At 43.4% G+C, this 13236-nt stretch overlaps 1 protein-coding gene and 1 long non-coding RNA gene across 9 annotated transcripts in view; one reads left to right on the top strand and one right to left on the bottom strand.

Moving 5' to 3' along the window:
- LOC140632336 (uncharacterized) overlaps positions 1-13236 on the top strand; it is a 49878-nt gene that overhangs the window by 16711 nt on the left and 19931 nt on the right. The gene's annotated exons all lie outside the window — the stretch shown is intronic.
- Positions 1-13236, bottom strand: part of TENM2 (teneurin transmembrane protein 2) — a 1505907-nt gene that overhangs the window by 6372 nt on the left and 1486299 nt on the right. For all 8 annotated transcript variants that reach the window (XM_072824231.1, XM_072824230.1, XM_072824229.1 and 5 more), the window contains 2 exons: positions 11034-11330; positions 7958-9572 (listed from right to left, as the gene is read on the bottom strand). In XM_072824231.1, the coding sequence (XP_072680332.1) occupies positions 7958-9572; positions 11034-11330 (1912 nt within the window). The remainder of the gene's footprint in view (positions 1-7957; positions 9573-11033; positions 11331-13236) is intronic.

Genomic DNA, 13236 nt, shown 5'->3' on the forward strand with positions numbered 1-13236 from the left:
AGTTGAATGCTCCTACCTTTCTTTTTTTCTTGACTCTCTGGACAACACATTCATTTGTCCTTCTCCTACTTTGGTAGCTACTCCTTGTTCCTTTTTGGTTCTTCCGTATTTGCCTCCTGATCTCTTTAGTGTTGGAATACCCTAGACTTAAGTCTACAAACTTCTCCACTCTATCTACTCTCACGGACATGGTGATCTTATCCATCCTTAGGGCTCTAATTACCATCAATATATTGATGCTGACTCTAAAATTTATATCTACATCCTGACATCTCTTTGAGCTCCAAACTACTATATGTAATTACATTTCAGATTTTTGTCCAAAACTGGACTCCTGATCTTCCCCAAACCTGTCCCATCCACACACTTTTCCATCCCAGATAACGGCCATTCCATCCTCCTAGCCACCATCCCTGACCCCTTTCTTTTCTTTACTCTTCATATCTAAATCCATTGATGAATCCTTTGCTTTTTTAAGTTGAGATAACAAAATTGACAATTTTAACCATTTTTAAGTGCATAATTCAGTGGCTTCTAGTACATTCACCATGTTGTACAACCATCATTACTATTTAATTCCAGAACATTTTCTTCATGCCCTAAGCAGTCATTTTGCATTCTCTTTTCTCCTCAGTCCCTGCTAACCACCAAACTGCTTTCTATCTCTATGGATTTGCTTATTCTGGACGTTTCTTATAAATGCAATCATACAATATGTGGCCTTTTGTGCCCGGTTTCCTTCACTTAGCATAATGTATTCAAGGTTCATCCATGTTGTACCACATTATCAATAGAGTTCATTTCTTTTTATGGACAAATAATATTCCATTGTTTGGGTATAACACACTTTGTTTATCTGTTCATCAGTTAATGGGTATCTGGGTTGTTTTTATGATTTACTATTATGAATAATGTTGCTATGAATATCTCTGTACAGATTTTTGTTCGAAAACCTGTTTTCAGTTCTCTTGCTTATATACATACCTAGGTGTGAAATTTGCTGTGTTGTATGGTTAAATCCTTTGTTTTTACTTTTAAAATAGATCCAGAATCTGTGTCCACTTGCTATCACTTCAAAACGTCAACTCTGGCTCATTATCCCTCACCTGAACTTCTAACTGGCCTCGCTGCTTCCACCTTTCTGTCCCACATAATTTATCAGCATCGTAGCCAGAATGAGCCCTTAAACCTGGAGCAGACCATGCCATTCCCTTGCTCAGAACACCCAGGGAACCCTCATTTCTCTCTCTCTCTCTTTTTTTTTTTTTTCATTTTTCTCAATGAAGAGGCCAAAGTCTTCCCACTGGTCTCTAAGGACCTCGTCGATTATCTGTCTGACCTCCTGTTCTCTTGCTCTTTCCCTTGCCCACACAGCTCCAGCCTTGATGCTATTTCTTGAACATGCCAGGCATACACTCATCTTGGGGTCTTTACACTGACAAGCTCCTCTTCCCAGAGTGTTCTCTAAAAGTATTTTTTGGCTCTCTCACCTCCTTCAAGTCTTTTTTTTTTAAAGATTTTATTTATTTATTTGAGAGACAGAGCACAAGAGAGCAGTGGGGGGGTGCAGAGACAGAGGCAAAGGGAGAAGCAGAATCCCTGCTGAGCAGGGAGCCAAATGCAGGACTTGATCCCAGGACCCTGAGATCATGACCTGAGTCAAAGGCAGATGTTTAACCAACTGAGCTAGCCAGGTGCCCTTCTCTTCTTCTTCTTCCTTTTTTTTTTTTTTTTTTAAGATTTATTTATTTATTCATTAGAGAGAGAGAGGCAGGCTCCATGCAGGGAGCCTGATATGGAAATCGATCCCCAGACCTGGGGTCACGCCCTGAGCCGAAGGCAGACACTCAACCACTGAGCCACTCAGGTGTCCCCCCACTTCGCCTCTTTTAAGTTTTATTTTTTTTTATTTTTTTAAACAGATTTATTTTATTAAGACTTTATCCATCCATTCATAGACACACAGAGAGAGGCAGAGACACAGGTAGAGGGAGAAGCAGGCTCCATGCAGGGAGCCCGACGTGGGACTCGATCCCGGGTCTCCAGGATCACACCCCAGGCTGCAGGCGGAGCCAAACCGCTGCGCCACCAGGGCTGCCCTTAAGTTTTATTTTAAATTTTGTTTATTTATTCATGAGAGAGAGAGAGAGAGAGCAGAGACCTAGGCAGAGGGAGAAGTAGGCTCCATGGAGGGAGCCCCAGATCCGGGTCCCCAGGATCACACCCTGGGCTGAAGGCAGGTACTAAACTGCTGAGCCATCCAGGGATCCCCTCCTCTTTCAAGTCTTGTTCAAATGTTGCCTCTTGAATAAGGCAAACCCAATCACCACATTTAAAACCCTTTTAAACCTTCCCTTCCCTCATTCTCCACTTCCAACAATTCCAAGTCCCCTTACTCTGTTCATCTTTCACCCCCTACCCCCAAAGTAATCACATTCTAATATGCTGTATCATTTGTGTATTTATTGTTTACTCTCTGTCTCCCTTACTGAGATTGTGAGTTCTACTAGTGCAGGGACTTAAAATTTTTGTTTTATCCACTAATGTCCTCCTAGGTCCTATAAAGGCCTGGCACAAAATTGGTGTTTGATAAGTATCCATGGAATGAATGAATGAAAGAATACTGAATATATGTGGCAAAAGCTACCCTCAGTAGTTTAAGCAGTGACAGAGGAGCTAATGGTGCCTGGGAGCATACTTCTGAAGACGTTAAGTAAGGTATAACTACCTCCTGCCCTGGGACTGCTGTGAGGAATTTAATGTTGACTTTGCTACTAAATATATCAGCATAAAAGAACCTTCTGATTAGAGGGAATCTGGGATATACAGTCCATCCATCATCCTTGGGCACAGGCTGACTGGTTCCTTCAATAACTTGGGCTATCACTAAGATGTGTAGTTACTATGTAAGAATCTTAAGAATAGAGATTTACAATTGCCTTAAAAAGTAGGTTCTGCATCAAGCAGAGGGAAGCCTGGTTATAATCAGCAATGATCGTATATTTACAGAGCACCTATTCTGTGCAAGGTAGGTGCTGGATGCTGTAGAGGATGGATTTTCTAACTTTGGGTATTCATGGTCACAATTGTTTTTGCCATATCCAGGTATCACCTGTAGTAGTATTGACTTACTGATTTAAAAAATAAATTTGCCTGTTTCACCTAAGTCCACTTAAAAAAAAAAAAAAGAAGCTTTATGTCTATCACAAATGGGAAGGCAGACTTACTTGATGCAAACAGAAAATAACTGTAAAAATAAAACAAAACAATGCAATGCAAATAAATTAGAGCATGATTTTTGTTACCTGCTACTGAGGGAGTCTCAGACCTACTCTCTTTGTTAAAAGGGGAGATTGGAAGTGTTAATGAGGTGTGAAGTACATACCAGCATCAGGTGGAGACGTTCTCCTCAACTGAATTGAAAGAATAAAAAGAGCCCTAAAGAGACGAATTTTCCCCATCTGTGTTTCCATGTTATTTAATACCTCATCTGTAGACCATATAAAATCATCCCATCTTTCATCAGGAACATGTAGGATATGTGGGGAATTCCAAGAGAGGCAAGAGTGGTCTTGCCCACCAAGACTCTCCACACCCTGATCTTTTCGCTGCAGGGACCCTTCCCTAGTACTCAAAGAAGTGATGTTGAGAAGCCCCTGCCTCTGAGACCAGAATTTTAATGGCCGATCCCATGAAGGCTGAGAGCGCATGTCATCTACTTTCTTTTCCTTAAAGCTTTTAACATGGCTTAGTTTCTGAGTCTAAACCTATTCTGAAATGTTTATTCAAGTTCTCATCTCCTCCATTCTGCAGAAGACACCTCTGGCACCACACAAATAGCCTTCTTCCTTTTTGAAGTAATTAATGTTTCTGGTGACAGGCACCCTACACAGTCTGTAGAGAGGGAGCCTTTGGGGCAGGTGCTGATGAGGTGGCCCCTCCTAATGGCTCATTTCTGTCTGCCTCTTATGTTCTTTAGGGCATGTGATGATGTTATGGCCGCTGAGCATATTCTCTCTCTCCAAAAACGCTGTCAGAACAGCATCTTAGGTGTTAAGTGTAGATCTGAGAAGAGGGTAATGTGAGAGGGAGGTTGTGCCATCCTCCTCACTTAGGGAAATTCTACTCCATAAAATCCCACCATGCTCACATGTGCCTGGGGTTTGTAAGCCCAAAGACTCGCCAGAGGGAAGGGGTAGGGAGAAAATATAAGCCCTTGTGAGTGACATCTAGGGTGTTTGTTTAACTTATATTTGTCTGGGGTGTCAGGTTTGCCAAAGCAGTGCCATTCAGGCCAGAATTTGAATCTGTTTCAGAGTGGATCTGGAGACCCCTCCCTACATTCCTCAGAAAATTATACAGAGGTGGTATCTGCACTCTTCATCTATGGACTCCCCCATGTCCAAGTCCATGGCTGCTTCAAACTAACAAATGCGTCGCTACCATTTTTTTTTTTTTTAGCTTTAGCACTGTGCTAGGCACCTTACACGGCAGGCCTCATTTACTTTTAGCAGCCCCATAGGGTGAGCACTATGATGACCACCATTTTGCTGATGAAGAAATGACACTTCAGAAAGTTTAAGATCTTATCCAAGTGACACAGTGAATGATGAGCAAGGCCAACATCGGGGTCTTGAGATGTACTCAGATTCTAACATCGGAAAGAACAGGTCTGAATTACAGGCCATGCTTGGGGCTGGGCATGGCTCCCCATTTGTCTGGGACTGAGGAGTTTCCTGTGATGTCAGAACTGGGAAAGACTGAGGCCTTGCAGGTTGTCGGGAAGGGAGTCTTTCTCCCAGACTGTTTTTTACATCCTTTCCTCTAATATCTGGTTATCACAGATGTATTAATTGTCAGTATATTACCTTAAAAAAATACCTGTTAGGGTGCTGCTTTGGAGTCTGTGAGTGGGAAAAGAACCACTTCTGGCCCTCCTTCACCCCCTCCTGGTGGCTACACCTCTGCTCCAGCCCAGGTGCCTTTGAACTCATGGGTACTCTATGCTGTTCTCCTTTGTGTTTGCATTCTCAGGAGGAAGTAGAACCTCCTCCAGCCTCAGCAGCTGCCTCTTGCATTCAGAAAGCTCTGTTTCCAAAACATCAATGATTTTTTTTTTTGTGCACCAGAGAGAGAAGGTTCTGTTCTCTGCGTTCCTCCTGACTACATCTTAATTACTTCTTCTGCTTAAATTGTGAGCAGCAAGTTCAACCACTTTGCTCGTCTCCTAAGTGGCAAATTAAGACTAATTTAGACGGGGTTTACAGATTAGCCAACATTCAAACAGCAGAGAATGATTTGGTGTTTCTCTGCTGGGATCCACTCTCCAGGGGGCAGCTCATCTTGAACGGGCAGCAGGTGTGGGCTTGTGCCTGGTCTGACTCTCTGCTCTGCCTGGGCCCTGCTTTCCCCGGCTTTGACTGCTCACATCAGCTCTATGCATGTGCTTCTCTAACACTACCTTTTATTTTTGACTCTTTCGATGGTTTCTGGATTCAATTTTGTTGGACTTAGTTCCACTTGGTTTGATTCCCATGTATTGAGTCTCTGTGAGGCACTGGAATGAGGAAAGTCATATTGCTGTTCAGAAAATTCTGATAATTTTTTTTTTCCTTTTCAGGAGAACCAGGGAAGTAGTTGAGGAGGGTCAGTGAGTTAGTGCTCTATGAGTGATTTTGTTTGGACCTTGGCAACTCTAATTTCCATTCAGTCCCCTCCTAGGGCTCTCTTTTTGTTTCACTCTGGCAGACTCATCCCTAAGTTATCCAATGCCAAGCCACATTTTGGGAAGCACATTCTGGAGGGTGAGGGAATTCTCCTAAGGCTCAGATAGGCATGGTCTGCCTTCCCATTCACACTGTCTCCTATGTCAAGAACACCCTTCCTCACTTCATAAAGCTCTCTGCTCAAATGCTACTTCCTCAGAAAGTCCTCTGTGAGCACCCTAGATATAGAAGATCCTACCCATTATTCTCTAACCCCTTATCCTGTTTTATCTTCATAGCACTTATTGTTATCTGAAGTTATGTATGTACAGATGTTTTCCTGAGAGGTCCTTTAATTTGAAAGTACAGTAACTGAGGTATAACAGGCTAAGCCATGGGGAAGAGAGACCATGGCAGAGTATATGCAGGGCCTCTCGATGAGGTGTGGTGGGGATAATAGGACAGAACTAGCTTGGCCATAGCTCCTGGGCTCAAAAAGTACCAGCTTCTTTGGCTGTAGGGGATGCTGGGTTCAACTTCAAAGGCTCTGGAATGTGACAATGAGATACAGCATGGCCACAAGTTGATCTTTATGGTCGTCCTGCAGCATGGGACCTTGATGGCAGCTGTGTGCTCAGCTAGCTGCTATTTCCTTTCTTGAGGATGGACGAGTGACTCCTAGTCACCTGAGGGTAGGGACCCTTTGGGTTTGATGTTTTCTTGGCTCCTGGTCAAGAGCTGTGAGTTTCCTGGAACTTGGGGGCCTTGGAGTGGGGGTCCCTACTCTTGTTTCTCTATAATGCATGGACAGGTAGGATGACTGAAAGTTGATCTCTTTGGATCAATCGATCAATCCATTCATCCTTCCTGATTTCTTATTTACCTGAGGATAAGGATTTTATCTAGCTGTCCACTGCATCTCTAATACTTAGTATATGTCATATATTATGAAAAGATTTGTTGAATGGTTAATGGATGGATAGATGAGTAGAGATATGTGGGTGAGGAGATGGATGTTAGTATATGTTAGATATTATGAAAAGATTTGTTGAATGAATGTATAGATGGTTGGAGATATCTGAATGAGATAAGAGATAGGGATGCTTATGTTACCATTTTCTCACTTATTATGAGTCAGTAGGTTATTTGCCCTCCTTTGGCCCCTCAATCCATATCCTTCTCCAAGCTTCCTATGTCCTTTTAACTTTTGTTTATAGTATTTCTTTAGCCTTGAGCTCATTTCTGCCAACCAGGATCCCCTTCAAACTTCAGACCCAGTTTGACACGGAGCCCTTCTGTACTATGTCACAATTTTCAAATTTGAAGTTATCTACACACACACACACACACACACACATACATCCCCCCTTTGAGAGAAGGGTGTTTGTCTTGTTCATCATTGTATTCCCAGAATCTAGCATAATGCCATTCTATCAATGCTTATTGAATAAATAACTGAACAAACACCTATGTGGTAGCACAGACCTGATTCTGCTTTGCGTTATCATTGACCGTGTTTGTATCTTGCCAGTCTGCTTGTGAGGTCAGGAACTGGGTCTTAATTGTCTCATACCTATGCTAACTCAATGCATTTGTAATGCGGGGTGGTTGTCTCAGTAGACTGTAAGGGAACTTCAGAAGAAGGTCTTACTTCTGATGATAATCCTGGAGAGACCTATAAACACTGATCTGTACAGTATGATACTGTACAGATAATGGTAATGATAATGGTAATAGCAATAGCAAATACTCTTTTGTGAGCATCCACTGTCTAAATGCTGGGCACTAAGCTTTACCTGCCTAAATTCATTTACTTCTCATAATTACTCTGTGGGATGGTTTTATTAGTACCTTTTCACAGAGAAGAAAACTACAACTCAGACAGATTAGAAACCTAGCCCAAAGTCCTTTGGCTTATAAGTAGAAGAGAGAGAATCTGAACCAGGTATTTCTGACACTAGAGTCCCATTATTTCCCCCTTCATAAGGCTGCTTTCTTGGGGTAGGAAGTGCTCTTATAAATGTTTTTTCAACTAAATGGACTTGAAAATGGTCAGGACATCTTCAAACAGATCTGAAGGCTGCTCTATCCTGCTGTCCCTTGACTGTTCTAGATACTGTACAGATCAGTGTTTATAGGTCTCTCCAGGATTATCATCAGAAGTAAGACCTTCTTCTGAAGTTCCCTTACAGTCTACTGAGACAACCACCCCGCAGGGAGCCACTGCCCAACTGAGATGGTAGAGTCCTCACCTGTCACGTAGTTCTTCAAATCCAGCTCATTGCTGAGAGGATTGTTGCTCTTGAACATATATAGGTTAAAGGGGGCTGGCTCCTTGCCCACGTTTTTCCACATGGTATAGTCTGGAGAGGTCCATCGTCCTGCCAGTACATCATAATCACGCTGAGTGAAGTGGACCAGCTTGGTCAGAGGATCATAGAGTCCCCCATGGAAGCCAATGACCATCTGGAAGTCAGGGTTGGAGTCATAATAAATCTCCCCATAGGCTGTATACTGCAGTTGTTTGATCATAAGACCGTTGATACTGAACACAGCCAGAGGAGTGCCAGTGTTATCTGAGGCAACATAGTACTCCTCCCCACTGCTGCTCTCCATGGCAAAGAGGTGACCTTGGAGGTCATAGTAGAGTGAGGTTATCTCTGAGTTGGAATGATTATATACATGAGTGATGCGGGTCGGGTTGTGGAGGTCAGAGTAGAAATACTGCAGGTGGTGGCCCAGGTTGGTCTTGTAGGAAGCCCGCCGCCCCACACCATCATATCTGTACTGGACACTCCACCCACTGGCCTTGTTGTAGGCTCTTGTTAGGAGGCCCTTGGAGTTATACTCAAAGATGTCAGCCCCTCGCTGGCACAGATAGCCATCATCATCAATTTTGTACTGCACATCACCCAGTCTGGTTATCCGATCCCGGAGATCGTAGCGCAAGGGCATAAGGCGCACGCTATTTCCCGGGTTTAGCAAGTGGAGGTTCCCATTGAGATCATAGCTGTAGCGCCAGGTTGGGCGGTCATTGACAGCCACACTCTGGAGCTGCCCATCCCCATCATAGTCATAGGTGTACTTCGTGGTGTTAGCATAGGGCCCTAGTTTTAGCTCCCTCTTAATCACCCTTCCCATACTGTCATATTGCACTGTCATCCAGTACATGAGGGACCGAAACATCTCATACTGGACTTCCTTGATCCGTCCATGGGTGTCAAAGTGTTTGCTGAGGGTCATTACAGCAGTTGTGATGATCTGGTTGATATCATAATAGATGACTCCAAACTTGCCAAAATGCTCCACCTTGCCAGAAATCTCATCATAACGGTAGAGGTCAACAGGAAGGGGAGTCTCACTTATCACGGGCTTGATGCTTGCAATCCGGAAGCTGTTGTCGTGATAGGTGTAGTCAAACCTGGCATTGACCATGCCTTCCTCAGAGAACCTGTAGATCTGCTTGTCCACAAGTGGGCCAATCTTCCGGTACCTGATTGTGCAGGAGAAACCCCCACTTTGGAGACTGACCATTTTTAAAACACCGGTGGTCTCATCATATCCGAAAGTGACAGCAGTACTGTCATAGACAATCTCTGATAACTTGGAGAGTTTCCCATACTTGTAGAATACCTGGCGCCCCGTGCCCAAAAAGGATGTCTTGAGGATACGGCCATCATCACTGTAGTCAAAAATGACTGAAGCGTTGCTTTCAGGGGGATTATAAATGTTGCGTATGTAGCCAATGGAAGTATGGGTGGACATGCTGTGCCGGGCGACACTGGGCATGGTGACAGCGTGGAGACGGTCGGAGGAGTCATACTCAAATATATACTGACGCTGACTCTGAAGCAGGAGGACCATAGACTGGAGGAAGGAAAGGGGGAAGGAATGCATGAGTTGGCTCCTTAAGACCAAACCCTCAAATGGACAGAATCTATTCCATTTCCCAAAATGGCAATTCAAAAGCCATGAAGGATGGGGAAGTTTATACCAGAGATTATGGTAGATTGACTTTACTGGGGATGCTAACTCTGATGAATCATGGTGGCTACCTGGACCAATGCTTCCCCAACTTTACTGTGCATGTGAATTATCCAGGAATCTTGCCAAAAGGCAGATTCTGATTTAGTAGTTTGGTGGAGGGAAGAGGAAGGCAGGGGTGGAGTAGGTGGCCTGAGAATCTGCTTTTGCAACAAGCTTCCAGGTGATCCTGATGTTGCCTGAATCATACTTTGAGTAGAGAGGGCTCGAGGGACTGAGGTGAGAGAAATTGAGTTTGCCTCTAGGGCTCGCTAACAAGAAATCCTAAGATTGCTTAGAAATGACAGCCACTGGCCCAGCAGGGGCACTCTTACTATATTTTGGCCACTCCTGATTACATCTGAAGAGAATGTATATCTTTCATTTAGAAAGTACTGAAAAGGTTAAGTAACCCAGAATCATTGATTTTGGGGGGATAAAAATGGCCTCAAACTTGAGGCAATTGGGAGATTCTTGCCTCCCCTGGTCAACTATTCTAGTATTTTATGGAATAATGAGAAAGGGATTCAGGGATGACCATAGGGACTGAGCCCCACTCTTATGAAGGAGGTCACAGCCCTGTCTGCAAGTGACTGCTGTAATGGCGAGGCAAGAAAGGAAGAAATAGAAATGGAACCTGTGCCGAGGTGAGTACAGGTGAGAGGTTCAAGCTGAGCAAGCCCCTGTTTAATGACTTAGATGACCAGGACAGCCTTCAAAAGTCTTGACTTGTACCCTGAAGGGACCTCTTTTTACTGTTGCTCCAACCTGACCCTTTCTGATATGGAGACCTGAATCTGCCACTTTGAGACACAGGGAATTATGTAGAGAGAATTCATTGGCTGTTTCAGCCAATAGGCCAAATAGGAGGATGTTTCTCCATGTGCTTGAGTTTTAGGCAAAATTCCCTACCCAGATGACTTAATTTCAGGCAAGGTAGAAATGAATCACTGCATTTCCAATTCATAAATAATGATTAGCTGTGATGCCAGTGGGATGATTTTGTCCACTTCAACAGCACTCTTTCTTTTTTCTTTTGGAATAAAACCAGACAATACATTCTTTTTGCCATTACCAAGTGTCTAGAACTTTCCCCTCCTTTAACGGTAATAGTGATGAGCATGTTATTTAAATAACATTTTCTTTCAGATATTCCTCCCTCCCAGCGAGAATGGGAGCATGAGGAGAGAACTCAGAGAGTCAAAGATTTTAAATGTTTTATGGTAAAGTGTATCAGGTCATCTTAAAAAGAGCAGTGTGAATAAGGGAAAGTCCCAGCTGAGTGGGGGCAGCATATTCACCTACCTTGTCAAGGTAGGAGTAGCTCCACACTTTCCCATCAGCAAACATGCGGGACACAATTCGGCCTTGCTTGTCGATGTCTGTCCTTTCACTCATAGCCCCACGCTGAAGGCCAGCCAAGCGACCATTGAAGAAGTATGAGACGTTGACTGCTGCCAGCCCACTGCTGGGGAGCCAGAGGAATGGGCGGCCCACCTGGTCATAAATGATCCTCAGGGTGAACTTCCGGTGATCATCATAGATCTTTTCTGTTCGAATATTCCGGTCATAATCAATGGACAAGAGATTTCTTCCATGGACCTAGGAAAACACAATGGGCTTTATTTGAGAGACATCACCTGGGCATGTTAGCTTCTATGGAGGATATGGCTGACATGGCCAGGAAGCAAGTGTGCACTGGAGGAAGAACTAACCTTGAAGTTATTTAGAGCAGTATTTTCTAAACTCCTTTACATCACGGTACATAAAGAAAATGGTAATATTTGTAGGGTGCACTAGGACACAGAAATGAGGCTTATGGTCAGAGATGACTAAGCTGGGCATGGCTTCTGTGACCAGTTATGTAGGCCAGGCACTGTACAATTATAAGGAGTGTCATCCTGTTGTAGAAAGTGTGAATGGTGAAAATTGTGCACTGTATCAATTAGCCACACACAATAGCCCTGGACACTGGGGTTCTGACTGCCCTGCTTGGCCACTGTGAAGGGCAAGATAAGATTTATATATTTGCACACTTCCAACCCTTTTTTGGCACATCATCAGCTAAGTAGCTAAAGATCTTTAAGAGTAGGTGTGAAGATTTCTTCTGAAACCTCAAGTAAAGGTATCTAGGAGGGTGGGGGAGTATATCTTAGAAATTAGTATTTTGCAAAGATCTGGGAATAGGAAAGCTTGTTGCTATGTGAACCTTGTATGTCTATCTAGAGAAAAATCTCTTGCCACTGTCAAGGATGCAAGACATCAGTGGGGAGACCTCAAGAGGGCTGGAGAATTCCAACAAAGGAACTGATTTACTTAGATTTGAAAGGAATAATGGAACACATCTAGACATAATTTAATATTTATTTAGAAGTTGATCTGATCAGAGGAGAGAGCCTGTCCCAGAAGGCAGAGCTGGGTGACTAGACTCTGGTTAGGGGCAGAGGAGAGGGACTCTTGAGATTCAGCTAGTCCTGAGTGGATGGCTGGAAATGAATAAAATGAGGCTGACTGAGCCAAGTCTCTTTCAACATAATTGACTGCAAATCCAGACATCCCTGGGGTGACCACTGAAGTCAAGGGAAGATGTAAACAGGCAGAAGGAAGAGAAGTGGAGAGATATCTGGTATCTCCTTACCTTACATAATAATTCAATAGCACCTAACAATAACAGTGATGATGGTGATGTTGGTGGTGGTGGTAATAACTTTAAACATGTTGGGGTTAGTATCCATAGGCATTGTGTTAGGCAATTTGCATCTCCTGTCTGAGTTGGTGCTCACAAGGACCACTTGACAAATAAGGAAACTGAACCTGAAGTAGAGAGGTTACATACTTGCTCAAGGTCACATAACAATGAAGTAGTAGGGTTGGTCTGGAACTTAGGTCTTCACACTTGAACCAGTTAACACTTAAACATTTAATCAGTTTTACTGATTCCTGTATTTCTGTATATATACAGAGTGCCCTGACTTGTCAAATGATGAAGAAACTGTAAAGCATTGCCACAGCTCTGGGGGCTCCATATTGTAGCTTGATAGGGAGAAAAGGAATAATTCTAATACTACAGACATCTGTATTCTAGGGAGCAGCACTGTTACCCAGCTAAAGAACTACATTTCACAGCTTTCTTTGGAGATAGGGGTGGCGAATGTGATGTAAGTGGTAGTTGTCAGCTGGGTCTCCTGGGAACCTTAAAGGAAGCTGACTCCACTAGGAAATAGGTACCCATTTGTTCTTCCCACTTTCCTCCCTTTCTCTGGGTGGAAGATGTCTATGATTCTTAGAACTCTAGCATTCACATTATAAATATGGGGTGACTTTGAGGATGGGAGCCTCAAGGATGATGGCGCATACAGAGAAAGTCTAGATCCCTGTTGATTAGGTATCTTCAATGGTCATCCAGACCAGCCATTAATGGCTTACCTCTAGACTCCTTTTAGGTCATAACAAATAATAAGGCCATATTTTATTTAAGCTATTTTTGTTTCTAATCCCTGTTAATAGC

This window comes from Canis lupus, chromosome 4, assembly GCF_048164855.1.
Source record: "Canis lupus baileyi chromosome 4, mCanLup2.hap1, whole genome shotgun sequence".
In the NCBI taxonomy this organism is placed as follows: Eukaryota; Metazoa; Chordata; class Mammalia; order Carnivora; family Canidae; genus Canis; species Canis lupus.